Below are 24,871 nucleotides of genomic sequence, written 5' to 3' on the forward strand. Positions count from 1 at the left end.
CAAAGAGGACTATTTCATTGATGTTAGGTAGAATGCCCTGAGGGGACTGGGTGGTCCCGTGGCCTCGCAACCCCTGCAGATTTTATTTTTTTTTTTTTTCCTCCAGCCGTCTGGAGTTTTTTTCTGTTTTTTCTGTCCACCCTGGCCATCGGACTTTACTCCTTTTCTGTGTTAACTAATGTTGTCTTATTTTAATTTCTTATTTTGTCTTTTATTTTTCTTTTCTTCAGTATGTAAAGCACTTTGAGCTACTTTTTGTATGAAACTGTGCTATAGAAATAAATGTTGTTGTTGTGTTGGCTGGGATTGGCTCCAGCAGACCCTCGTGACCCTGTAGTTAGGATGTAGCAGGTTGGATAATGGATGGATGGATGCTTCATCGTTTTTTTCTTTAAAAGATAATTTCAATATTTTTCAAGTTACAGTTATTTTTCACATACATGGTATTGTGACACGTAAGTCACTGTCTTGCACCCCAAAACACGAGGCTGAGTCTCAGTACTTTAGCAAAAGCAGCTTTTATTTAACTTGATACAGGAACAGTATGGCTGTTTATTGCAGTGGGATCTACCAGTCTCCTCTACACAGACACAGTAAACGGGCAGAGTCGGGACCAGCTCAGTAGCCAAGTTATACGGTTCTCTGCTTTTATAATGTTCCTTGCATCTCCCATCGGCGACAGGTGCTTAAAGCACAGCCACAATCGGCTCGTAGTTAATTCCGTGTCGCTATGCTGTGGTGCTGCAAACCCGCGGTCACCTCTGCAACGGACAAGCAGCCCTCCACAGATGTGGCAATTGCACATTGGCGTGTCATCCCTTTTTGGTGGGCTTGGGAGGGTCCCAATAAAAGTTCACAGACCTCACAGTATGTATGCACATGACATTGTGTTCTCAAGTTAAAAACTTTCTTTAAATTAAAAAATATATATTATGCCTGATCTGGCGCTTTACATTGTAGTCTATGGGGCATGGAGGGAAAGCTTAAAAATGTACCAAATACAGTGGAACCTCGGGTCACGAATGGCTCGGAACACGTACAAATCGGGTTACGACCAAAAAGTTCACCAAAATTTTGCATCTGTTCACGACCACACACTCTGGTGACGAACAAGCCAGTTTCCCTTCCGGTTCCTACGCGCCGATGATTTCTGCACATGTTCAGTCTCTCCCTACACATTGTTCTCGGTCAGACGTGCGTGCATGCAAGGTTACTTTTCTTGGTTGTTTATGGTTAGTTTTTGTATAAATTATGGATTTTTCAAATTTTCATTTTTTTCCCCAGGAACCAATCCTGGTCAGGGTGCCAACCCACTGCAGACAATGTGCATTCTATGGTATATAATTAACTATTTTTGTGCTTAAAAATCTTTAAAAATATATATTTACATACAGTTTGTACGGTCTGGAATGGATTAATTGTATTTACATACAATCCTATGGGGGAAATTACTTCGGGTCACGACCAAATCGGGTTACGACTAGAGTACTGGAATGAATTACGATCGTGACCAGAGGTTCCACCGTGTGTCCATTTTTCAAGCCAATACATTTGTTGAGCATTGATTCTGCGACTTCCATGTTACTAACGCATTTTTGTCACAACAAAACTGATCTGGAAAAAAGAATCATTTTATCGCATATACAGTGCATCTGGAAAGTATTCACAGCGCACCACTTTTTCCACATTTTGTTATGTTACAGCCTTATTCCAAAATGGATTCATTCATTTTTTTCCTCAGAATTCTACACACAACACCCCATAATGACAATGTGAAAAAAGTTTACTTGAGGTTTTTGCAAATTTATTTAAAATAAATAATATCTATTATATAGTGCCTTACACATCTATCTATCTATCTATCTATCTATCTATCTATCTATCTATCTATCTATCTATCTATCTATCTATCTATCTATCTATTATATAGTGCCTTATACATCTATCTATCTATCTATCTATCTATCTATCATATAGTGCCTTTCATATCTGTCTGTCTGTCTCTTCTGAATTTGCCCTTTTGCTTTTACTCCCGTGGACAAGTTTCATAAACGTCTTAAATAGAAAGTACCATAACAAAAGCTTTACAAAGCATCATCCGTGATGACGAAATACGAATACTTGATGCATGTTTCCTTCTCATCGCTCGCATTATTTCTCTCTTTGTCCGCTCTGTGACATGTAGTGGCAGTGACTTTGTCATGTGGTCTTGGGTTTAATAAAAAACCAATCCTTCCAAGACCACAGACCGACTAGAGCCTGCCCCCAAACGAAACCCCCCTGTCACTTTTTTGTCACGTCTCAGAAGTGAATGTGGCAGAGCAGTGGTGGGGGAGATCGTTTGGCGGGTTTGATGAATTACACGTGACTGACATTTTGACTCGCCGCAGACAGATTTTTACAAATTGGAGCTCTAAGAGGCAACGGGTGTGCTTTTCTGCTCGGATCTCCCCATCCTTCTCCTGTGACAAATGATTAACACATATATTAATATAAAGACTTTTTTTTAGTAATTCAGGAATATGCTTGACCCATGAATCTCTGCTTTTGTTGTTTTGCCGTGAGTACTGATTCCAACATAGCTGTCAGAATTAGGCTCTAGCTTGTAGTGCGCTTTGTAAGCCTCTTTTTCAAACAGACTCTACAAAACTGTGATTTATTAATGGCAGAATTAAGCATAATATAAGTTTGACTACAACCTTTGGGACTTTAGACGCTGGAATTTGTAAGCTTGCGCATTTCAGATCATTTAGAGGGATACCAAGCCAAGGCTTAATGGAGGCACCTCAAAATATACAAAACCGGCAGAGCTTGAACAATAGCTAGCATCATCTTAACAGAGGCTAATGGGTTAGTATTGTGAGTGTATGTTTTTGAAAATAATTTTAGTCTGGCCATATGATTATTGCTAGGGTTTTTCTAGTGGCTGGTATTTGTATGGCAGTGATGTCACCTCAGCTCCATTTGATGGTCTTTTTTTTTCCCGGTCATTGTCATTTTGTACTCTCGTCACACATCCACAAATGCAGAGTTTTGGACCAAAAATCGCTTTGTCAAAGATATGATGGGCCGAACACAGCCAATTATTAATGTGTAAATGAAATGAACCAAGCTGCTAAGAATGGTAACTGGCACACAAGAAGGTGGTTAGTAGCCTGTTTATTGGAAAATATCTCCAGGGGTGATGACAGGAGGGCGAAAATGAGAGCATTTATCAGTTAATCAATTATTTACATAGCACATTTTACAATAAGTATTGTTTACACAATAACACATTTCCAGGCCTTGCATCCCAAGAAAAGGTCTAAGATTTCAAGTCTGTGCCTCGACATGCACTTTAGTAACTTGATTATTCACAAAAGCTAAGTTACTAAAATGCCATGTACAGTATACCGTCATTCTGGTCAGAGAAACCAGGTTATCAGAGTCGGATTTCTCCGTGAGCAACCGAGTTATCAGGCCATGTAAACCCTTAACCGGGTTACAGGATTTTATAGTCTGCTTGCGTCTGTTGCACTCTGTTAGCCTGTGCATGTGTTAGCTTCACACACAATACAACACATCTTATTTTTGCACAGCGCTCTTCACTAATTGCAGGTGCAGAATGTCTGTGAACAATTATCAGTTAAAATACAAGTATTGATTAGACTAATTGCTCAAATTGGTACAAATATACATGCAGGTTTGTTAAAAACACACAAAGAACAAGGTTGAAACTGATTAAGCATCAGTCCAGACCAATAATATCTCTCCGTTAATTAATGAATGAACTAAGGCCTATTGACAATGATGGGTATAAAAACTGTAAAAGACAAAAAGTCAAGCACACAGCCGCAGTCCTGGAGACCTCGGCCAACTGCCCACCTACCCGTCCCTCTGTTTCCTTTAGTGGTGTCTGTGCAGGCGGTCCAGTCAGATGAGATCTTTCCATACGATAATTCCAACGCTTCTTTATCCAAGATAATAATAAAATAGTAATAATAATACATTTTATTTATATAGCGCCTTTCCCATGCTCAAGGCACTTTACAGAGTTTATGAAAGAACAGCAGGGTATCCAGTATATAGAATGGTACAAACCAGATAAATAAATAAAGAAGATTACGACAGTGAATTCAAAGACAAAAAGCCTAACAGACAACATAATTGATGGTCTGCACACACACACACAGGTGACATGACATCTTGACATGGAGGTCAACTGAGAGAAGGTTAATAAAGTCAAGTAGAGCTAACAGCCTTCCTGAACAGATGAGTTTTAAAAGAATTCATGGAGTCAGCTGACCTGATTCGTTTCGGCAGGTCATTCCAGAGTCTGGGCACTCGCTATACAGCTGAAGGCCCTGCTGTCACCCATGGAGTGTAGATTAGTGTGGGGCACAACAAGATGGCCAGAATCAGAGGACCTTAGTGGGCGGGCAGGCACATAGTGATGGAGAAGGTCACTGATGTAGTTTGGCGCGAGGTTATTTAAGGCTTTGTAGGTTATTAGTATTTTTATATTTGATTCTGTAAGACACGGGGAGCCAATGAAGACGGAGCAGTCAGGGCTCTTGCAGCCGAGTTTTGAATAAGCTGGAGCTGTGATAGAAGATTAGAAGGGGCGCCTGCCAGCAGCGAGTTACAATAATCGATGTGGGATGTGATAAAAGAATGGAGAAGTTTCTCAGCATTAGAAAAGGAGAGGAAGGATTGAACACGGGATACGTGATGGAGGTGAAAGTAAGAAAGTTTCTTAATGTGATTTATGTGGGTGGAATAAGAGAGGGAGGAATCAAAGATGACACAGAGATTCTTTGCAGTGGAGGTAGGTCTGATGAGATCACCGCCAAGATGGACTCATTTTATTAAGTTGCACTTTAGTCCCAGTTTGCAGGAGTTCGGTTTTGTTGCAATTTAATTTTAAAGAGTTCTGCTTCAACCAGGTATTGATTTCACTGAGGCAGGTTGTGAGCTGAGAAAGCTCTGATGAAGTTCCACTTTTAACATTAAAGTAGAGTTGAGTATCGTCTGCATAAAAATGATAGCCCAGTCCAAAGCTACAAATAATATGGCCAAGGGGAAGTATATAAATACAGAAGAGAAGAGGGCCGAGGACAAGTCCCTGAGGAGCTCCTTGTGTGACTGGCACCGAGCTGGATCTGCTGTTGCCAAAACTAATAAACTCTTGCCTATCAGTCAGATAGGACCTGAACCACTGGAGGGCAGTGCCAGAGATACCCAGTGGCATGTTCTCCATTGTGGACAGTAGAATGTCATGTCTGACCCGAGTGCCAAATGCTGCACTGAGGTCTAACAGAATTAAGATGACTTTTCCATATGCAGGAGAGCAGCCTGGCAGTAAAGCAGTGGCACCAAGTGGCTACATCCAGATTACTACAAAAAGGAAACACAAATCCCGCAGCCACAGGTGGAAGTGTCCACGAGGAGAAATTAACACATGCCGGCACAATGGCATTTTCCCATCTCCTGGCTGAAAAAATCCGTTTCAGTCCTTTCTTGCTTTTTCTTTCTTTTCACAAGCCACTCTAATCTTGATCTATGAGAATCAATGACCCGGGTTCAAGGAGGTATTACCAGCTGAGGGCAACCGGGGCATAACAATCCTGAAGCCACTGCATTGATTTCTGGTGGTGTGTTTAGGGTGGTTTTGCTGCTGGCAGGTGAACCACCTGTCCACCTCCAAGCTGTACTGGTGGAGTGCTGGAGGTTTTTCTCAAGAATTTGGACGTAATTAGCAGCATCCGTTTCTCCATCAATCCTGACCAATCGCCCAGTCCCCCTGAAGGGAAACACCCTAACAAACTAATACTGGCACCACTACCACCACCATACTTTGCAATAGGTATGGTATGTTTTGGGTGGTGTGCTGTTTTTTTTTTTTTTTTTATTTTTCACCAAACATATTGCTTGGATTTCAGTCCAGAAAGCCCAATCTTGATCTCATCTCACCAAGAAATCCTTATTCCACATGGCATCAGAATATTTTGAATATTTTTTTTTGCAAAGTACAAGCAAGGCTCAGTGTGATACTTTTACAGCAGAGGCTTCTTTCTTGCCACCCTTCATTAGAACTCAGAACTCTTTTGTGTGAAGCTTGTGGGATTTCTGTCACCTACACAGACACAGCAGTCCCAGCCATGAACACTTTTCAGTCCTTCATTGTTGCTGTTGGCCTCTTTGGTATCTTCTGATCAACATCCTACAGGCTCGCTCATCCAGTTTGTCAGGACAGGTGAGGTGCTGGTGGTTCCATATGCTGTCCACTTCTTAGTCGTGCTCTAAACGGCACTTGGAGGGATAGTTTGTTTCATTTTCCTAACTTTTGTCTTTCCACAACTTTGTCCCGGCGCCTTTTTGAAAGCCAGCTGTGGTGAGATCTTTGTGCTGCCCTGCACTAGTAGATGTGGAATCCTTGAGGATCAGCCAGAATAATTCTGAAGTAATCTGTTGGTCAGTCAGTCATCATCCAACCCGCTATATCCTAACATTAGACTTTAATGGCTGTGTGTTGAGTTATTTTGAGGGGACAGCAAATTTACACTGTGATACAAGCTGTACACGGACTCCTTGACATTGTATCAAAGTGTCATGTCTTTAGTGTTGTCCTATGAAAAGTTAGAATAAAATATTTACAAAAACGTGAGGGGTGTACTCACTTTTGTCAGATACTGTAAATGCTCTGAAAAGGAGATTTTTGTTACGATTTACACACACAAGAATGGTACAAAAGTGTGAGGCCTCCAAAACAGAGCTAAAAATCACTCCAGACTCCCTTCTTAGCCTGCCCAGAGAGGACTCACTGCCAGGCAACCTGACTGCCTACTCCAGTGGCAGTCAAAAGTTAAAATATATACAGGGTGAGGCAGAAAGGACGGATGTCTTTGAAATGGCTAGAACTCACTACTAGGTGGAGTGACAGATGTGCGGTAGGTGGCGTTAGGTTTGCGAAGTCTTAGCATTTTTTTATTTTCTTTTTAGTTTTAGCCATGGAGCGGTGGATGATAGAACACCGCGTTTTTGCGTACAACTGTTTTGTCAAGAACAACCAATATTACCGCAGTTCAGCTACAGTTTCGTTGCCATTTCAATATCCACAATAAAGCTGTTCCCGCTCGTAACACTATCCTACGTTGGGTTAAAGCACTTCGTACACGAGGTACACTAATGAACTAAAGACAGCCGAAGGCTACACGAATAGCACGTACCCCTGAAAATGTGGAAAGCGTACGACTAGCCCTGCTGCGCAGTCCAAGTCGATCTGCTCGGAAGCATTGTTCTGAACTTGGCCTCAGTAATCGTTCGGTAAGGCGTATTTTGCATTTAGACCTGCATTTCCATCACTACAAATTGTCAAATGCTATTTCAATATGAACTCAAATCTTTCAATAAATTTCTTTGTAAGAAAAAATGAACAATTTTGTGATTTTGTAAAAAACATCCGTCCTTTCTGCCTCACCCTGTATATATATATTGTGAACGCTGGCCCGGACACACACAGATGGACAACATATTGTTCACCCACACACCGTTTATTTACACTATATACAATATTTACAATGTCCAAAGTCACGTGCCTCTGCACCGATTTCCCCAAAGTCCAGGGCCCACAGTCTTTGTGCCTTCCTGGCCGCCTCCCATCCTCTCTCTCCAGTTCAGTCCTGCTACCTCCCGACATCCACCAATGACTGGAGGGAGGCGGCCCCTTTTATGGGAACCCGGATGGGCTCCAGCTGCTTCCCGGCACTTAACGTTGGCCATACCCCTGTGTGGCGGAAGTGCCGGGCTCCCGGGATAAATAGGCACTGGGGCGCCGCCTGCCGGTGGCCACGGGTCCCTACAGGGCTGGGCTTCAAAGCCCCTTACCCGAGGCCCCCAATATAACCAGGACAGACGCCCCCTCGTGGTCTGGAGGAGGCACACGCCCTCCTCTGGTCCTCCAAGGCGTCCCGGCCGGGCTCCAGCCTCGGCTGAGGACCACACGCGATGAACCGGCATCGGGGCGCCGCCTGGCGGTGGCCATGGGTCCCTACAGGGCTGGGCTTCCAAGCCCCTTACCCGAGGCCCCCAATATAACCAGGACAGACGCCCCCTCGTGGTCTGGAGGAGGCACAAGCCCTCCTCTCCTCCTCCTGGGCATCCGGCCGGGGACCACAATATATATATATATAAATAAAAAGTCCTAAAATGTAATAAAAATGCCTTCTTAAGGGAGAGGATTGCTGTAAACCCCTGACTTGTAGGGAAATAGGCCAAAGAAGAATCTTTATAAAAAGGAGATTTATTAACCAAAAGAAGAAAATACAGTGGAACCTCGGTTTGCGAGCGTAACTCGTTCCGGAAACGTGCTCGCAGTCCAAAGCACTCGTATATCAAAGTGAATTTCCCCATAAGAAATAATGGAAACTCAGATGATTCGTTCCACAACCCAAAATTATTCCTATAAAAATGATTAATACAAAATATAAAGTAAAAATACATAATACAAATTAACCTGCACTTTACCTTTAAAAAAAATCATGGCTGGTGTGAGTGAGTTTCTAAACTCATGTGGGATTACACCCAACGGGTCGACACGCGAAGAGCATCCCAAAGCAATCGCAGTCTCCCAGCGCTGTAGCAGTTCGCCATATAAGCGCATCCAAAAAGATTGCGGACATGCTGTAAGCGCCTGCTGTCGATGGGTGATACAAGGAACATTATAAAGATCCCGGTACAATAAATAACAGCGCTGTTGCAGTTTCAAGCTGAATAAAGCTGGTGGTGTTAAAATACTGAGACTCATCTTCGTGTTTTGGAGTGCAAGATGGGGACTTGCACTTCACAGCACACACACAGTAACAACGCTGTAGTAAACAGTATACGCTCGTACGGATGTTGACTATATGAGTGAGGCACACAGACTCAGACGGAGAATTGGAGACGATTGAGAGAGAGAGAGAGAGAGAGAGAGAGAGACACGCGTGCGTGCGTGAGCGAGCGAGATAAGGAGAGAGAGAGAATGAGAAGAACCATCAGCTCAGTTGTGATCACATGACGCAGAGTGTATCCATACTACTCGTATTGCAAGACATCGCTCGTTTATAAAGTCAAAATTTATTTAAAAATTTAGCTTGTCTTTCAAAACACTCGCAAACCTAGGTTCCACTGTATAACAAAATGCTCGAAATAACAAAAAAGGGAAAACAATCCCAGCCAAATCAGGACGCAAGGCAGGAACAAATCCCCAGGCAAGGTGCCAGCCCACCGCAGGGCACACACACACCCACCCACACACTCGGGACAATTTTAGGACCGCCAGTGCTCCTAACCAGCATGTCTTTGAACTGTGGGAGGAAACCCACGCAGACACGGGGAGAACATTCAAACTCCACGCAGGGAGGACCCGGGAAGCGAACCCACAGGTCTCCTAACTTTGAGGCAGCAGCGCTACCCACTGCGCCACCGTGCCGTTGTGTGTAAGCTGGCTGGTTGCACCTGTACAAGTTGATAATAGTTACTCTAAGGAGGTGACCACTTATCCAAACCACGAATCAAATCTGAAATATCATTCAGTATTTTTTTTTAAATGTTTTCACTTTGATACTGTAGGTTATGATGTATGAATACAGGTAGCAAAAGTTATATTCCATTTATTTTCATTTCCAGGGTTTAATGTGACAAAGCTAAGAATTTTCACAGGGTACGATGATTCTATATAGGCACTGTATGTTTTCTGTCATGATACATGACTTGCATGAGGTTGTCAGGCTCTAAGTCAGGTGTCTAACTCCGGTTCTGGTGGGTCGCAGTGGCTGCCGGTTTTCATTCTAACGATCTTCTTAATTAGTGAGCCATTTTTGCTGCTGATTAACTTGTTTTGCCTTAGCATTAATTGACGTGACTCAGACCCCTTCGGTGTATATTTTTCCTTAATGAGCAGCCAAACAATAATGAGACACAAAACAAGCAGATCACCTGAAAATAAAGAAAGGTGAAGGTCTCGGCCATGTTGGTCTGCTCAGGTTATCAAAAAAATCTCGACGGTGGTCTTAGAAAAAACAGAAGATCAACAGTCTGCTGCGGCAGAATGAGAGCAGCAACAAGTCCTGATATTCAATAACGGCTTTAATTATCATTAAGAAACTGGTTGGAGTGAAATTGGCTGGACTGTGACGTTGCAATTTAGCTGGTCATCTGTTAGTCTCGTTTCACATCTTATTTCTGTTTGGTTGCCATTTAATGGAGAAGCAAATCAATTCAGAGGACTGAATCCTTAAAAACAGGGCTATTAAAATAAAGGGTAAAGAAGTTAATTAGCAGTGAAAACTGCTCACTGATTAGGAAAAGGGTTAGCATGAAAACCTGCAGCCATTGCGGCCCACCAGGCCTAGAGTTGGACACCCCTGCTCAAAGTGATGACCACAGTTTCCTGCCTCTGTTGGGATGTTCACATTTATCATCTTCTGCTTTGTCTTTCTGTCCACCATCTTTACTTGGCAGGAGTTTGATCCAGAAGAGTTTTATCATCTGCTGGAAGCTGCTGAAGGCCATGCTAAGGAAGGACAGGGCATCAAGTCAGACATTCCCCGCTACATCATCAGCCAGCTGGGTCTCACCAGGGACCCCCTGGAGGGTAAATAATTGGAGATGCACCTTTTTAGTTTATGATTGAAATGCTCAAAAGCTGCAGGTGGAGGCTTTGTTAACTGTTACCATCAAAATTAATTTCTTATATTGTCTTTTGGCAGAAATGGCCCAGTTGAGCAGTTACGACAGTGGACACCCTGACACCCCAGAAACAGATGATTCCATTGAGGTGAGCAGTGAGACTGTCCTGCCTTTCTTTTGACTCTTTGTTCTTTTTTCTTCTTCTCTTTTTTGTTACATCTTGTGTAGGACCTTTATACTTTTGAAGTTTTTCTTCATGGGAGCGCGGTAGGTCTTCATGCTAGATATCAAGCCTTCCAAATTAAAAGTGACCAGTTTTGTTGTTGGCTGATGATACAGTATCTCACAAAAGTGGGTAGACCCCTCACATTTTTGTAAATATTTTATTATACCTTTGATACAATGTACAGTAGTCTGTGTACAGCTTGTATCACAGTGTCAATTTGCTGCCCCCTCAAAATAACTCAACACACGGCCATTAATGTCTAAACTGCTGGCAACAAAAGTGAGTCCACCCCTAAGTGAAAAATGTCCAAATTGTGCCCAGGTAGCCATTTTCCCTCCCCAGTGTCACGTGACTCGTTAGTGTTACAAGGTCTCAGGTGTGTTAAATTTGATGTTCTCGCTCTCACACTCTCTCATACTGGTCACTGGAAGTTCAACATGGCAAAGAACTCTCTGAGGATCCGAAAAAAAGAATTGTTGCCGTACATAAAGATGGCGAAGGCTATAAGAAGATTGGCAACACCCTGAAACTGAGCTGCAGCACGGTGGCCGAGACCATACAGCGACAGGTTTAACAGGACAGGGTCCACGCAGAACAGGCCTTGCCATGGTGCACGTGCTCAGCGTCATATCCAGAGGTTGTCTTTTGATAATAGATGTATGAGTGCTGTCAGCATTGCTGCAGAGGTCAGCCTGTCAGTGCTAAGACCGTACGCCCACCGCACATGCCATCAAATTGGTCTGCATGGCTGTCGTCCCAGAAGGAGGCCTCTTCTAAAGATGATGCATAAGAAAGACAAGCAGAATAAGGACATGGATTACTGGAACTGATGAGACCAAGATAAACTTATTTGGTTCAGATGGTGTCGAGCGTGTGTGGTGGCAACCAGGTGAGGAGTACAAAGACAAGTGTGTCTTGCCTACAGTCAAGCATGGTGATGGGAGTGTCGTGGTTTAGGGCTGCTGGCACTGGGGAGCTACAGTTCATTGACATACTGTGACATACTGAAGCAGAGCGTGATCCCCTCCCTTCAGAACCTGGGCCGCGGGGGAGTATGCCAACATGATAACAACCCAAACCACCTCCAAGACGACCACTGAGGGTAAAGGTGCTGGACTGGCCAAGCATGTCTCCAGACCTGAACCCTATTGAGCATCTGGGGGGTTTCCTCAAGTGGAAGGTGGAAGAGCACAAGATCTCTAACATCCACCAGCTCCGTGATGTCATCATGGAGGAGAGGAAGAGGATTCCAGTGGCAACCTGTGAAGCTCTAGTGAACTCCATGCCCAAGAGAGTGAAGGCAGTGCTGGGAAATAATGGTGGCCACACAAAATATTGACACTTTGGGCACAGGACATTTTTCACTTAGGGGTGTACTCACTTTTGTTGCCAGCAGTTTACAGCTATGGCTGTGTGTTGAGTTATTTTGAGGGGACAGCAGGTTTACACGGTGATACAAGCTGTACACGGACTACTTGACATTATATCAAAGTGTCATATCTTCAGTGTTGTCACATGAAAAGTTAGAATAAAATATTTACAAAAATGTGAGGGGTGTACTCACTTTTGTCAGATACTGTAAATTCTCTGAAAAGGAGATGTTTGTTACGATTTACACACACAAGAATGGTACAAAAGTGTGAGGCCTCCAAAACAGAGCTAAAAGTCACTCCAGACTCCCTTCTTAGCCTGCCCAGAGAGGACTCACTGCCAGACAACCTGACTGCCTATTCCAGTGGCTGGCTCTGGCCTATGTAAGGACAAAATGGGATTGGGCTTCAAAAGTTAAAATATATATATATATATATATTGTAAAAGACTGGTGAGAAGACAAAACTGTTCATATGCGCGACGCCGTATCATGGCGTCGGCGGCCATTTTATTAGGGAGGAGCTGGAAGTGGAGGAATGCTGGGAAGGACCGTGAGGGAGGATGGGATTGATGACGTCAAGACAAGGTGGCGGAGGAAAGGCGGAAGTACCGTACTGCGGTCAAAACCCGGCTTATGGTGGCGGAGGGTCCTTTTTCCTATGAGGAAGCAGAGGGAGAAAGTTAGTACCCCTGCCATTCCCTGCCGGCGAATGTGTTCCCAGGTGCATTCAAATCCGTCCGCGGTCTCCTACTCGCGCGTGCGTGACAATATATATATATATATATATATATATATATATATATATATATATATATATAAAACTGCTCAAAAAATTAAAGGAACACTTTGAAAACACATCAGATCTCAATGGGAAAAAGAAATCCTCCTGGATATCTATACTGATATAGACTGGGTAATGTGTTAGGAACGAAAGGATGCCACATCGTTTGATGGAAATGAAAATGATCAACCTACAGAGCCCTGAATTCAAAGACGCCCAAAAATCAGAGTGAAAAATGATGTGGCAGGCTAGTCCATTTTGCCAAAATTTAATTGCAGCAACTCAAATTGTATGCAGCACTTTGTATGGCCCCTGTGTTCTTGTATACATGCCTGACAACATCGGTGCATGCTTCTAATGAGATGACAGATGGTGTTGTGGGGATCTCCTCCCAGATCTGGACCAGGGCATCACTGAGCTCCTGGACAGTCTGAGGTGCAACCTGGTGGCATTGGATGGACCAAAACATAATGTCCCAGAGGTGTTCTATTGGATTTAGGTCAGGAAAGTGTGGTGGCCAGTCAATGGTATCAATTCCTTCATCCTCCAGGAACTGCCTGCATACTCTCACCACATGAGGCCAGGAATTGTCGTGCACCAGGAGCCACTGTACCAGCATAGGGTCTGACAATGGGTCCAAGGATTTCATCCTGATACCTAATGGCAGCCAAGGTGCCTTTGTCAAGCCTGTAGCGGTCTGTGTGACCCTCCATGGATATGCCTCCCCAGACAATCATTAACCCACCACCAAACTGCTCATGCTGAATGATGTTACAGGCAGCATAATGTTCTCCATGGCTTCTCCAGACCCTTTCACTTCTGTCACGTGCTCAGGGTGAACCTGCTCTCATCTGTAAAGCTCAGGGCACCAGTGGTGCATCTGCCAATTCTGGTATTCTATGGCGAATGCCAATCAAGCTGCATGCTGCTGGGCAGTGAGCTCAGGGCCCATTAGAGGACATGGGGCCCTTGGGTCACCCTCATGAAGTCTTCTGGTTGTTTGGTCAGAGACATTCACACCAGTGGCCTGCTGGAGGTCATTTTGTAGGGCTCTGGCAGTGCTCATCCTGTTCCTCCTTGCCCAAAGGAGCAGATACTGGTCCTGCTGATGGGTTATGGACCTTCTATGGCCCTCTCCAGCTCTCCTAGAGTAACTGCTTGTCTCCTAGAATCTCCTCCATGCCCTTGAGACTGTGCAGGGAGACACAGCAAACCTTCTGGCAATGACACGTATTGATGTGCCATCCTGGAGAAGTTGGACTACCTGTGCAACCTCTGTAGGGTCCAGGTATCGCCTCATGCTACCAGTAGTGACACTGACTGTAGCCAAATGCAAAACTAGTGAAGAAACAGTCAGAAAAGATGAGGAGGGAAAAATGTCAGTGGCCTCCACCTGTTAAACCATTCCTGTTTTGGGGTCATCTCATTGTTGCCCCTCTAGTGCATCTGTTGTTAATTTCATTAACACCACAGCAGCTGAAACTGATTAACAACCCCTCTGCTACTTAACTGACCAGATTAATATCCCATAAGTTTCATTGACTTTATGCTATACTCTGATTAAAAAGTGTTCCTTTAATTCTTTTGAGCAGTATATATATATATATATATATATATATATATATACAAAATCCCAAAATGTAATTAAAATGTATTCTTAAGGGAGAGGATTGCTGTAAACCCCTGACTTGTAGGGAAATAAGCCAAAGAAGAATCTTTATTAAAGGAGATTTATTAACCAAAATAAGAAAATTTAACAAAATGCTCAAAATAACAAATAAAGGGACAAGAAGAAGTTATCAGCAAGGCAATCCAAAAGTACAACATCCTTAACTGAATCCTGAAACGGAGGCAAAAAGAGTAAAAAAAGCAGTAAATTCAAAGAAGAAAAGCAACAGATCCAACACCCCACCAAAGCGCCTTTAGTGAGTTGTGGGGTCTATACTTCCTAGCCTTCTTTTTATGGGGCTAATCGAGACCCCATGCAGTGATACAAGGGGTAGCCCTACCTTGGTCTTTTTTAGTGATACAAGGGATGGTCCTGCCTCTAGCAACATAAATACATTTAAAGAAACAGTACATAAATATTCTTAAGTATAACAAAAGCAGTAACACGTTAAGTATATCAACTAAATGGTGAATGACCGGAACAATTTATAATAATATGTATTCATAACTTGAGATTGAATGAAAAGGAAAAGGAATATAAGCATAAGACAGGGAATGAACCCTGGCTAAAGCAAAAGCGTTTACCTTTACTAGCAAGAGAGAGACCAGAACATGAAGTAAGAAAAAGCAGTGCCCTAAATCACAGTCCGAGAGCAGGCATGGGGTCATCATGCCAAAATGATTCTGAAGACAAGTCCAAATATTCAGTAGTCAAAAGAATTTTGAAGCAAAGGCTAATGGACTTTGCCTAACAAAACACAAACAAGGCTATTTTTTAGATTACATCCTAAAGCTTAGGTGCCTGTGTTAACACAGAATGGCCTCACACAATCAGTCCATATGTCACCGTGGCAGAGGACATCCTTCTATACTCAACATGAGCACAGCATTGTGAAGCCTGCAGACATTGAGCTTGTGGAAAATGTATCAAGTCCGCAATTTCTTAATAAAGACACAACTTCGATTTTAGGATATCCCCTTCGGTTTTCTTGCCAACAGCTTTCTCTTGTCTTTGTCATACTTAATACCTTATCTTTCCAGGTCCATTCTCCCCTAATTATTGATATTGCATCAAACTCCTTTCAGTGGTTTGTGTTTGGCTTTTTTTTATTATTACACTTTCATCTACCAGCATTTTTATTTGAACAGTGATAGTTGTTGTGTTTGGACAGGCACATGCTGAATTGTTGTGTGCCGTGAATGTGCTGGTGTCTGACATTAATAGTGCTTGGAAACTTTTGTCTTTTTTCCAGCAAGAGGTTTTTACATAATATACTCATCAACAGCTTCATTTTCTGCTTTTTTCTAATTCCTGACCATGTTTCCTATCTTTTTTTCCCCTCTTCTTTGTTTTGGTTAATTGTCTCTGTTTTGCCTTTTCTCTCTTATTTCTATGGTGCTTCATTTGCTCTGGAAGAGAATTTGTCCCTTAGGAGCTGGTTATGTAAGGCAGGCATCAATCTGTGTCAGAAGGGACAATTTAGTAAAGTAAACCCTTACAGGTTCTTCCATAAGGACTTGAACTTGTTTTTTTCCTCTAGGTTAGTGATAGGATCTTTCATCCATCCATCCATCCCTTATCCAACCCATTATATCCTAACTACAGGGTCATAGGGGTCTGCTGGAGCCAATCCCAGCCAACACAGGGCACAAGGCAGGAAACAAACCCCAAGCAGGGTGCCAGCCCACCACAGAGCACATCCATACACCAAGCACAATTTAGAATCGCCAATGCACCTGACCTGCATGCCTTTGGACTGTGGGAGGAAACCCACGCAGACACGGGGAGAACATGCAAACTCCACGCAGGGAGGACCCAGGAAGCGAACCCAGACGGGTCTCCTAACTGCGAGGTGGCAGCGCTACCCACTGCGCCACCATGCCGCCCCTAGGGTCTTTCAGATCACCTTAATTCAATATTACATTCCTATCATCTACCATATTCTTGATGGGCTTAGTGGCATGTTTAGCACTGCTTAATATATTTCTTTATATATTGTACCTGCGTGTCACAATACACAAAAGATTCTGTAAGTGCAAAATATACATACGATTTGGTTGTTCATTCATTCATTTTTCACCGCTAATCTGACACTGGGTCGTGTTGGGCAGCAGTCTTAGCAGTGAGACCCACGCGTCAATTTCCCCAGCCAACTCATGCTGAAGGATCCCAAGGCATTCTCAGGCCATCAGGGAGATATAATCCTCCCAGCGAACCCTGGGTTATCCCGAGGGTCTCCCAGCTGCTCATGCCTGTAAATCCTCCACAGGGAGGCGTCTGGAGACAACCATATCAGATGCCCACCTCAGTTGGCTCCACTCAGTGTGAAGGGTCAACAGCTCTATTATGTGCCTTTTCTATGCTTCTCATCTCAAAGGCCTAAAAATACAATTATTGTAGGACCCTTAAACAAAAGTTAAATATTCTAAGCCATCTGTGTGCCTTCTATAGTACACACACAGTTCCATTTTGTATATTTGCATGTATCAAGGTTTTTACATATGTGTGCAGAATTATTATGAAACTAAAGGAAAAATGAAAATGTTCCCATCTCACTTGTTTATTTTCATCTGTTACAGTGAGAATAATAAACAAACAACTGAAAATTTTCAAATAAACATTTCTAAATAAGTAAATCAGTGCCCAATATAGCCCACCTTCTTTTCAATAACAGTCATAAGCCTTCCATTCATGGAGTCTGTCAGTTTCCTTTTGTGGAGCAGTGACTACAGCCCCCCAGACACTCTTCAGAGACGTGTATTGTTCTCCTTCCCCGTAAATCTAACGTTTAAGGAGGGCCCACAAGTTCTCAATACGGTTTAGGTCAGATGAGGAAGGGGGGCCATGTCATTATTCTTTCATCTTTAAGGCCTTTACTGGCTAGCCATGCAGTGGAGAACTTCGATGCAAGTGACGGAGAATTGGCCTGCATAAAAATCATGGTCTTCTTGAAAGATGTCGACTTTTTCCTGTATCACTGTTTGAAGAAAGTGTCTTCTAAAAACTGGCAGTAGGTTTGGAAGTTGATTTTGAGTTCATCTTCAACACAAAAAGGTCCATCCAGCCCATACCAGTACCCCACCTCCACCTTGCTGGCATCTGAGTCGAAGTGGAGCTCTGTGCCCGTTACTGATCCACAGGCCCATCCATCTGGGCTGTCAAGAGTCACTCTCATCTCATCAGTCCATAAAACCTTTGAAAAAATCTGCCGTTAGATATTTCTTGGCCCAAGTTTTGACGCTTCAACTTATGTTTCTTGTTCAGTGGTGGTCAGGTTTCAGCCCTCCTTACCTTGGCCGTGTCTCTGAGCACTGAACACCTTGTACTTCTGGGCACTACAGGTAGGTTGCAGTTCTGGAATATGACAGCACTGGAGGATAACGGGTTCCTGGTAGCTTCATGTTTGATTCTTCTCAAATCTTTGGCAGCTAATTTGCGTTTTTTTTTTTGCGACCCTGTTGACTATTTGCAACAAAACGTTTGATGGTTCTGTGATCACGCCACAATATCTGAGCAATGTCAACAGTGCTGCATCCCTCTGAAAGACTTTTTACAATTTTTGACTTTTCAGAGTCAGTTAAATCTCTCTTTAGGCCCATTTTGCCTGAGGAAAGCTAGCTGCCTAATAATTCTGCACACCTTGATATAGGATGTTGGTCTCCTTTGGCCATGCCGTCCCTAACTACACAAATACACATCACCTGACATGCTTACATCCAGTAAGCATTCAAGTTTATACAGCTTGGAGTTGGAATATACTGTGAGACTCGCCCAGACACCACCAGTCACTATTAGGGCACTAAGCAGACTCCTGTCAATCATGAAGAATCCACTGCATCCACTTAAGAGCGTCATCTCCTGACAGAGGAGTAGCTTCAGTGACAGACTTTTGTCACCGTCCTGCTCCACTGACAGACTGAGGAGATCGTTCCTCCCCCACGCTCAGCGACTCTTCAATTCCACCCGGGGGAGTAAATGCTAACATTATTTTTATTTTCATTTTTTTCATTTTTATTACTATTTAATTTAATATTGTTTCTTTGTATCAGTATACTGCTGCTGGATTATGTGAATTTCCCCTTGGGATTAATAAAGTATCTATCTATCTACTGTATCTACCAGTCGGAAACCACATTTTTATAAAATTCACACGTTTATTATTCACCAAATAAACACAATCCCACACAGTACACAGTGCCCAAGCACCAATCACCTCTAATTCGGGCTTCTTCAATGTCCGTGGCCGCCTTTCCTCTCCTTATGGGAGTTTTGTCCTGCTTCCACTCCCAACCTTAGTTCCCCGACTGTAGGAAGGCGGCCCCTTTTGATCCTGCCCGGATGTGCTCCAGGTGTCTGATGATGTCCTTCCGGCAGCACTTCTTGGTGTGGTGGAAGTGCTGCCCTTTGCACTGGAAGCAATCCGGGCGTCCCTGGAAGGCTCTTCCTCCATCTTGTCGGATGTTGCGAAAGTAAATGTTTCCCGGGTTCTACGAGGCTTTAGGCGCCCCCTGGCGGTGGCCATGGGTCCCAACGGGTTGGAACTTCTTTCCTTTTCTCCCGTGGTCCTCTCCTGATCCAGGGCGGTTGCCCCCTCGTGGCCCAGAGGACATAAATGCCACCTTCCGGTCCTTCCAGGCATCCCGGCTGAGAAGGGATCCCAGCAATCTGTGACAATACACATAAAAATGATCATATGGTCAAAATACTCGCATGATAATTGTGCACACAGTGTATATGGAGTTTTATTTTTACATTTGTTTTACATTTTGCATTGAAATTAATAAAGGCATTCATTTATGCTTTCTTCATTTTTTATCATTTACATGACATCTTAGTAGTAGTCACTTGACTGCATTGCCACACACGTGATGTCACCCAGTCTCGCATACAAAAATGGCAGCCATTGATCCTCAGTGGATGCAAAAATCCCTTCAATATTATTAGTAGTCCACTTCTGAATTAGTAGGCTGCAGTGTCAGGTTTTGAATGCTTTGCTTTTTGACTCTCAGTCTCTGTCTTGCCTCTTTGGTTGTAGTTGCTCTGTTTTGTTTTGCGTCAGGGTATTTATGACTTTTGTCTTTCACGTCATCTCCCGGTCCTTTTGCTCACAATAATCCTCGACACTTCACCTGTCATAACACCCTGTGATGGTGAAAAAGTACACACAAGTAAAGACTGATCACTTCAATGCCATCCTCTCTGCAGCATGTATTTGATGAGATTTTTGGTTCAGAGAATTTTGCCAGTCAACAGGATATCTGGGCATGGCAACTTCCCATTTAACTCAAAGGGTTTGACAAAACTGCCGTGAGACCCTTCGCATACTCCTTATGGCCCAGTTGTGTTCAGTCCACTTCAAGCAGTAGTTTACACATCTTAGAAACTGAATTAAATATTTCCATCTGGATTGTTTCAGAGCTGTAAGGCAACCATTAAGACAAAGAAAACACCCCAAGAGGAGGACTTTGAGAACATCAAGCTAATCAGCAATGGAGCATATGGGTAAGTCATGGCCTTCTCCGGGAAGGCTAGCTATGTATTAGTATATTGTCACAAAAGTCATTTTTGTTAAGTTTGGGGAGAGTGGAATGGGGTCAGGGGATGTTTAACAATGTGGTGCCTGCCCTGAACAGTTAAGTGCCTTGAGCATGGGAAAGGTGCTATATAAATAAAATGTATTATTATTATTATTATTATTAGTATGTGGCAGTCTATGACCCTTCAAGGGCTAAGCTGCTCAGTTTCACTAAATACTCACTTCCCCACTTGATCCATACTCGTTGGTAGAAAGTTACACTACAGTCATATGAAAAAGTTTGGGAACCCCTCTCAGCCTGTATAATAATTGACTCTCCTTTCAACAATAAAGATAACAGTGGTGTGTCTTTCGTTTCCTAGGAACATCTGAGCACTGGGGTGTTTTCTGAACAAAAATTTTTAGTGACGCAGTATTTAGTTGTATGAAATTAAATCAAATGTGAAAAACTGGCTGTGCACAAATGTGGGTCCCCTTGTCATTGTGCTGATTTGAATGCCTGTCACTGCTCAATGCTGATTACTTGGTATGATGAGCTCGTTAAGCCTTGATCTTCATAGACAGGAGTGTCCAGTCATGAGTGGTCAAAGGTATTTAAGGTGGTCAATTGCAAGTTGTGCTTCCTTCCCTTTGACTTTCCTCTGAAGAGCGATAGACAGCATGGGATCCTCAAAACAACTCTCAAAAGATCTGAAAACAAAGATTGTTGAGTCTCCTGGTTTAGGGGAAGGCTACAAAAAGTGATCTCAGAGGTTTAAACTGTCAGCTTCAATTGTAATGAATGGAATCAGGAAATGGAAGGCCACAGGCACAGTTGCTGTTAAACCAACTCAGTTCTGGCAGGCGAAGAAAAATACAGGAGCGGCATATGAAGAGGCAGGATTGTGAGAATGGTGACAGATAACCCACAGATCACCTCCAAAGACCTGCAAGAACATCTCGCTGCAGATGGTGTATCTGGACATCGTTCTACAATTCAGTGCAATCTACACAAAGAACATCTGTATGGCAGGGTGATGAGCCCTTTCTGCACTCACGCCACAAACAAAGTCGCTTGTTGTATGCCAATGCTCATTTAGACAGGCCAGATTCATTTTGCTTTGGACTGATGAGACAAAAATTGAGTTATTTGGTCAGAACAAAAAGCGCTTTGCATGGCGGAAGAAGAACACCGCATTCCAAGAAAAACACCTGCTACCTCCTGTTCCATGTGGTGGAGGTTCCATCATGCTGTGGGGCTGTGTTTCTCGTTCAGGGACTGGGGTCCTTGTTAAAGTCGAGTGTCGGATGAATTCAACCCAGTATCAGCAAATTCTTCAGGATAATGTTCAAGCATCAGTCACAAAGTTGAAGTTACTTAAGCAGGGGTTGGATATTCCAACAAGACAATGAGCCAAAACACAGTTGGAAATCTACAAAGGCATTCATGCAGAGGGAGAAGTACAATGTTCTGGAATGGCCGTCACTGTCCCATGACTTGAAGATCATCGACAATCTATGGGATGATCTGAAGCAGGCTGTCCATCAAATTAAACTGAACTGGAGAGATTTTGTATGAAGAATGGTCAGAAATACCTCCATCCAGAATCCAGAAACTCATCACAGGCTACAGGAAGACAGCGTCTGGAGGCTCAAAGGAGCAAAAGGAGGCTCAACTGAGTATTGATGTCATATCTCTGTTGGGTGCCCACATTTATGCACCTGTCTAATTTTGTTATGATGCATATTGCATATTTTCTGTTAATCCAATAAACTTAATTTGCTGTAATCCTCCTATTTCCATAAGGCATGTCAGATATTAAAAGGAAGTTGCTACTTTGAAAGCTCGGCCAATGATAAACAAAAATCCAAAGAATTAAGAGGGGTCCCAAACTTTTTCATATGACTGTATATGGCCAAAAGTCTGTGGACTCCTGACCATCACATGTAATGTGTGACTAATGGTTCTGGACATCAATTCCAAAACAATGGGCATCAATATGGAGAATGTAACAGTCCACACTCTTCTGAAATGTTACTCCACATGGAGTGTGTCTGTGGGAATTTGCTGATATTCATCCAAAACAGTGTTTGTGACGTCGAGTACTGATCTTGAAAGAGAAAACCAGATTTGGTAAATCAGCATTCCAGTTCATTCTAAAGGTGGTCAACAAGGCCGAGGTCAAGGCTCTGTGCAGGCCACTTGAGTTCCCCTGTGTGTTTATGGATCTGGCTTTGGGCACAAGGGCACAGTCATGCTGGGACAGCCTAGGGCCTTCCCCAAAATGTTCCCACAAAGTTGGAAGTGCACAGTTGTGTAAAATGTCAATGTATGCTGTAGTCACTGGGACCAAGGGGCCTAGCCCAAATCCTGCCATTATTCGTCCCCCACCAGTCTTGACAGCGGGTACTACTCAGTTGGGAAGGTAGTGTTCTCTTGGGATCCACCAAACCCAGAATCACCCATCAGACTGGCAGATAGTGAAATGTGACTCATCACTCCAGGCAGCACGATTTTGCCGCTCCATATTCCAGTGGTGGGCGGCGGGCTACACACCACTCTAACTGAGGCTTGGCATTGCGCATAATGATCTTAGGCCTGTGTATAGCTGCTCGGCCTTGGAGACCCACTTTATGAAGCTCCTGATCCATAGTTCTTGTGCTGATGTTGCTTCCAGAGGCAATTTGGAACTCTGTTGTGAGTAATGAAACGGACGATAGGCAATTTTTATATGCTGTGCACTTCAGCTCTCGGCAGCCCCCGCTCTGGCACTTTGTGTAGCTGAATGGTTGCTGCTTCTTGACGCTTTCACCTCACAATAACAGCACTTACATTTGACTGGAGCAGATCCAGCAGAGCAGAAATTTCATGTACTGACTTGTGGCAAAAGTGACATCCTATGACATGGTCGTTTAAAGTAAAGTGACCAGACGTCCCGGTTTACCCGGGACAGTCCCTATTTTTGGATCACCCGTCCCGGCGTCCCCAAAAGATCAGGAAATGTCCCGGCCTGTGTGGCGTTTTCCGACAAAATGCGTACTTTTCCCTAGAGGCCTAGACCCCATTCAGTCTTTCTGATTCCAAATCATTCTTTCTACCCATCATGACGTCAGACGGTTAGTCGACCTTCTTCTGAGTCTGACACCTGCTGGTGGCCATTGTTTGCAGTATGGAAACGCACGGAAGGCGAGAAGGCGGAAGCGGACGCATCGTCGGATGGTATCGGCCGTGCTTTGTGATACGACACGTTTTGGCTATGCTACGCTCTGAGCCAGGAATTATCTTATTATTCCTGCTCTGAGCCTGATTCAGTCATTCACTCGCCAATACGGCGTTCGAGGTGAGCCATTTTCACTGAAGTTAAAGCTTAAACTTAAACGAGTTAAACTTGCCAATTTATTTTATGCGACAAAATTTGAAGTGCTGACAAAGTTTTTTTTTTTTTTAACTTTAAAGCTCTTTATTCTTTAAGTAAGTACTGCTGTACACACTTTACTGTATAGTCTCAAGTTTGCAGACTGTACTCTCTGTAAATTTCTTTGTAGTTGTGAATGTGATAATATTAATTTATATATTTAATAATGAATGGATATTTGACACAAGTCACAACAACATTTGCGGATCCTGACATTGCTTCTTCCCTTGCCTCTTTGGAATTTGCATTATGTCTTCCAGGGACAAATGCTCCCACTGAAAGAGTCTTTTCTCTGATTAACAACATGTGGACACCAGAAAAATCGCAACTTAAAAGTCGACACATTGAAACATATGCTGGTTGTGAAATGCAATTTTAGTGATTCACGTGACAAGTTTTATGACATGTTATTACAAAATCCTGATATCCTGAGAGCTATCCACTCATCTCAGAAATATTAGTGTTTCATGATTATGAAAGTTGCTCATTGAAAAGCTGTTTTTCCTTTATAAACATTGAAAAAGTGTCATGTTCAGTTTCAGCAAGTATTAATAAATTATTCACAAAACATTTCTGGCACTTCTGTACTTTCACTGCGATTCCTGATTAACAATGTAAGGTTTTGGTACGTCCATAACATGCAGTATACTATATAATGTACACTAATGAGTTTATTTGCTCTTCAGGAAAGCGAGTCTTTCAGTCAATTTTCACAAACTGTTTTTGGCAAGATCTAGCCTGTAATGTCACGAAAAATAGCATACAATGGTATAGGACCCTGCTTTGAAAATGGGTATACGTTTGTGGTTTAATAATATGATTGTTTCAAATGGAAGAAACTCGTACATAATAAGATGCAGGACACACGAAAATAGGCATTTCCATTATTAAAGGCTATCTGGCTTTTGGGGGCTCCGCCCTCCAGACCCCTCGCCTGTTGTCCCAGGTTGCCCCCAGAAAAATCTGGTCACTGTATTTAAAGTCACTGAGCTCTTCAGCACAAGCAATTCTGTTTGTCAAAGAAGATTGCATGACATTGGGCTTGATTGGGTGTGCCTGTCAACAATGAAACATCTCGGCTCAGTCATTTGTAGAGGGGCCTACATACTTTTGGTCATAAAGTCCATCCATCCATCCATCATCCAACCCGCTATATCCTAACTACAGGGTCACGGGGGTCTGCTGGAGCCAATCCCAGCCAACATAGGGCACAAGGCATGAAACAAACCCTGGGCAGGGTGC

General features: G+C 43.2%; 1 protein-coding gene across 5 annotated transcripts in view; it reads left to right on the plus strand.

Moving 5' to 3' along the window:
* mast2 (microtubule associated serine/threonine kinase 2) overlaps positions 1 to 24,871 on the plus strand; it is a 457,031-nt gene that overhangs the window by 377,689 nt on the left and 54,471 nt on the right. For all 5 annotated transcript variants that reach the window (XM_039735193.1, XM_039735194.1, XM_039735196.1 and 2 more), the window contains 3 exons: positions 10,483 to 10,615; positions 10,731 to 10,798; positions 20,115 to 20,200. In XM_039735193.1, coding sequence (XP_039591127.1) covers positions 10,483 to 10,615; positions 10,731 to 10,798; positions 20,115 to 20,200 — 287 coding nt within the window. The remainder of the gene's footprint in view (positions 1 to 10,482; positions 10,616 to 10,730; positions 10,799 to 20,114; positions 20,201 to 24,871) is intronic.

Source organism: Polypterus senegalus, chromosome 14, assembly GCF_016835505.1.
Source record: "Polypterus senegalus isolate Bchr_013 chromosome 14, ASM1683550v1, whole genome shotgun sequence".
NCBI lineage: Eukaryota > Metazoa > Chordata > Cladistia > Polypteriformes > Polypteridae > Polypterus > Polypterus senegalus.